The 3,756-nt window shown below is 50.6% G+C and overlaps 1 protein-coding gene across 1 annotated transcript in view; it reads left to right on the plus strand.

Annotated features, from left to right (window-relative positions):
• Positions 1 to 3,756, plus strand: part of LOC114923468 (scavenger receptor class F member 2-like) — a gene marked incomplete at its 5' end in the record, with an annotated part of 17,149 nt that overhangs the window by 1,951 nt on the left and 11,442 nt on the right. The window contains one exon of the mRNA XM_029286493.1: positions 2,824 to 3,754. Within this exon, the coding sequence (XP_029142326.1) occupies positions 2,824 to 3,754 (931 nt within the window). The remainder of the gene's footprint in view (positions 1 to 2,823; positions 3,755 to 3,756) is intronic.

Consider the following 3,756-nt stretch of genomic DNA (forward strand, 5'->3'; position numbering starts at 1 on the left):
CCTCTCCTCTCCCCCCAGGTCCCCTCTCCTCTCTCCCCTCCCCTCTTCTCTTCTCTTCTGTTCCCTTCCCTTCTTCTCTTCTCTTCTCCTCTCCCCCCAGGTCCCCTCTCCTCTCTCCCCTTCCCTTCCCTTCCCTCTCTTCTCTTCTCTTCTCTTCTCCTCTTCCCTTCCCTTCCCTTCCCTTCCCTTCCCTTCTCCTCCTCTCTTCTCTTCTCTTCCCCTCTCCTCTCCTCTTCCCTGGCTTCCAGCCAGCTTTCAAAATACACACACACACATATACAAACACAAATAAACACACCCCTTCAAACTCACTTAGGATCCTGGCATGACAGCCACCCACCCCTTGGCTTTAACAGCTGATGGGTTCCAGCCTCTTGAAACTGACCGTCCCCACAAATATACCATTTAATCTGCTGGTTAGTTTGTAGTTGACATGTTTGTTTTCTGGCATAGGGTGTTGTGTGACTGGAGCATTTGGCTAGCAAAGGCTTATTGTGTCTCTCCAAGTAATGAGTTAATGTAATAACCAAGTTAACTATATCGGGCAAATATGCGTGATTATCCGTGGGCGAAGAAACTTCAAACCTCCAAAAATGCTGTTGGTACAAAAGGCACGCATATTTCTCAACAAAAATCCTTTCCAAAACAGTCTCCAATTTGGCACCGGAGTTGGGAGAGGGGTTGTGCCTTCAACTGTTGCCAGGAGTGCTCGTTAGGGAAATTTGTAGCTGTTGCAGACTCAATACTGCAACAAAATCTTTGCTAATCTTGATTTAAAAAAACAAACAATAACAACTAAAAGTCTGCTCAGCATCGTGAACTTGGTTCAGCGTATTTAATTTTATCTCAAATTTTGCAGACCAATTGCCCCTTTAAAAAAAAACAAACCCTGAAACCTTTCACTATCAAACTACAACAGGGGTCTTCAAACTTGGCCCTTTTGTGACTTGTGGAGTTCAGCTCCCAGAATTCCTCAGCCAGGCACGCTGGCTGAGGAATTCTGGGAATTGAAGTCCACAAGTCATCAAAGGGCCACGTTTGAAGACCCCCCTGAACTACAAGAATAAAAGGCGTTTGTTTTTTTGCTTCCTTGATGCAGAACCTATTGGCTGGGACAGCATCTTTTTTGTGGTAGGAAAGGATAATGTTGTGAGTTTTTGTGATATCCAGGTGTAGCCTAGATGGCCTGCAGCCTTTTGCACCCTGGCCCTACCCCTGAATTTGGAGACAGTGCAGCAGCATCTGGGGCAGATTACAAAAGTCTGGAGTGCAATTACAACACACATAGGAAGGGGCAGGCCTTTGACAACACAGGTGTGCCCATATTCTTGCTTTTACCTCTGTCCTGGGGGGGGGGCACCCCAGCTTCCAAGGGCTTCACCTGGCTAAAGGGAAGGAAGCAGGCCTGTTCGTGCATTTTAAAATTCTGCCTGGGCCTCAGCGTTGCCTTGAGCTACGTGCAAATCATTTGCACATCAACGATTAAGTAACGGCTAAAAGGAACATCTCTTTCCTCGTTGTAAAATGAAATAAAATCCACCCCTGAGCACAAACTGCATTCTGCACACTCAATACTTGTTGGAGCCAAATCCCTCCTTTTGTGCAGGTTTCTCTGCCACACTCGCTGCTGTGCCAAAAGTCTGCCAGGGCTAGGAGGAGGAAGCCCAGTGGCGGACAATCTCCAGTGATTGCTGGAGACTTTCAGATTTGCGATTTTTATAGGTTTGTCTTTGTAGGGAGCGAAAATTGTCAGAAAGGTGGCTAGCAAAGTAATTTTTTTTCTGGCTTTTCTCCCCGGCTGCAGCCTTCTGACAATAGGTAATAATAATAATAATAATAATAATAATAATAATAATAATAATAATAATAATAATAATAATAATAATAATAATAATAATAATATTTTATTATTATTATTATTATTATTATTATTATTATTATTATTATTATTTATTATTATTATTATTATTATTATTATTATTATTATTATTATTATTATTATTATTATTATTATTATTATTAATTATTATTGTTGTTGTTGTTGTTGTTGTTGTTGTTGTTGTTAAGTCTGGGGTATTATCAAACAGACAAGCACCTGCAACATAACACCCCAGACTTAACAATTGTCGATAAGAAAGACAAAAAAGTCTGGATAGTGGACGTGGCAGTGCCTGGAGACAGCAGAATAGACGAGAAAGAACTGGAGAAGATAACAAAATACAAAGACCTACAAATAGAAATGAAAGACTGTGGCTGAAGCAAGCAAGGGTAGTACCAATAATAATAGGCGCCTTGGGTGCAATCCCAAAACAACTGGAGCACCATTTGAACACCATCATCGGCATTGACAAATTCGCCATTAGTCAATTGCAAAAGGCGGCCTTACTAGGAACTGCTTCCACCCTGCGACGAGATCTGTAATAACATCAAACATCCACATCTGCCTATCCCAGGTCCTTGGGAAGGACTCGATAGGTAGACAAAATGCCAAATCCAGTCTGAACATCTGGCTGACTGTGCGATGATTAATAATAATAATAATAATAATAATAATAATAATAATAATAATAATAATAATAATAATAATAATAATAATAATAATAATAAAGTTGGAAGGGACCTTGGAGGTCATCGAGTCCAACCCGCTGCTCAGGCAGGAAACCCTACCTGAAAAGGCTTGGAGGGGGGCAATTTGGGGAATGGGTGGCTCAAGGCTCACCCTGCCCTCAAAGTGACCGGGGGGAGGGGAACAGTCCCCTCCCCGCCTCTTTGCAGCTTGGCTCACTTGTCTTGATTGCCGCTCTCCCTCCCTTCCCTCCGCAGAGAGCACGAGCGACCCTAAGGAGCGTGTCTCAGCCCCGAGCAGCACCCTGGAGAAGGCGCCGCAGCCGCTGCGCAAAGGGCCGGCGGCGGAGGCGGAGGAGGCTGGCGAGTACACCATGCTGAAGGAGAACCCCCCGGGCCCAGCAGACAGCGGCGAGGCGCCCCTGCTCAAGTCCTCGGACAGCGAGCGCTCCTCCTGCGGCTCCGGCTCGGTCAGCGGCGCGCTCTACGCCCGCATCGCGCGCCTCTCCAGGCAGTCCCGGGAGGAGGAGGAGGCCCCGGTGGCGGAGCCCCGGTCGGCCAAGCCCCCCTCCCCGGAGCGGGCCAAGCCGCCCCCGCCGGACCCCTCCACCAAGCCCAAAGTCTCCTGGATCCACCACAAGTACAACGCGGCCCAGAGCAACACCCTGCCGGCCCCGGGTGCGGCCGAGCTGCAGGCGGAGCGCCGGCCCGGCCCCTCCAAGCGCAAGAGGAGCCCCGGCGAGGTGGCACGGGCCAAAGAGAGGGCCCCCCGCCCCCCCCAGGAGCCCGGCAGCCCCGAGGGCCCACCCGGCCCCACTCAGGCCAGGCAGCGCAGCCGGACCGGACCGGAGCCCGCCGAGAACCTCAACGGTGCCCTGCACTCCGCGCTCAAGAGGATGGGGGGGCCCGGTGTGGAGAGACGGCCGGCCGAGGCACCCCGGAGCCCCGCGCAGCCCAAGGCACCACCCGGCTTCTCCGCCGAGGCCGCCACGCTGCTGGCCGCGCAGCTAAAGGAAAAGACCCAGAGCCTCCAGCGGGGCGAGGCAGGCGCGCGGCCCAACGGCATGAGCCCCCTCCCGGCCCAGCGGGAGAAGCCGGCGCCCCCACAGAAGGCCAGGCAGGCGGGCACCGCCCCAGGGCAGAAGGCCGGCAAGCCGCTGCTGCCCACCTCCGCCCCGCTGCAGAAACTGC

Source organism: Protobothrops mucrosquamatus, unplaced genomic scaffold, assembly GCF_001527695.2.
Source record: "Protobothrops mucrosquamatus isolate PMUCROS unplaced genomic scaffold, P.Mucros_1.0 scaffold3878, whole genome shotgun sequence".
Classification (NCBI taxonomy): Eukaryota; Metazoa; Chordata; class Lepidosauria; order Squamata; family Viperidae; genus Protobothrops; species Protobothrops mucrosquamatus.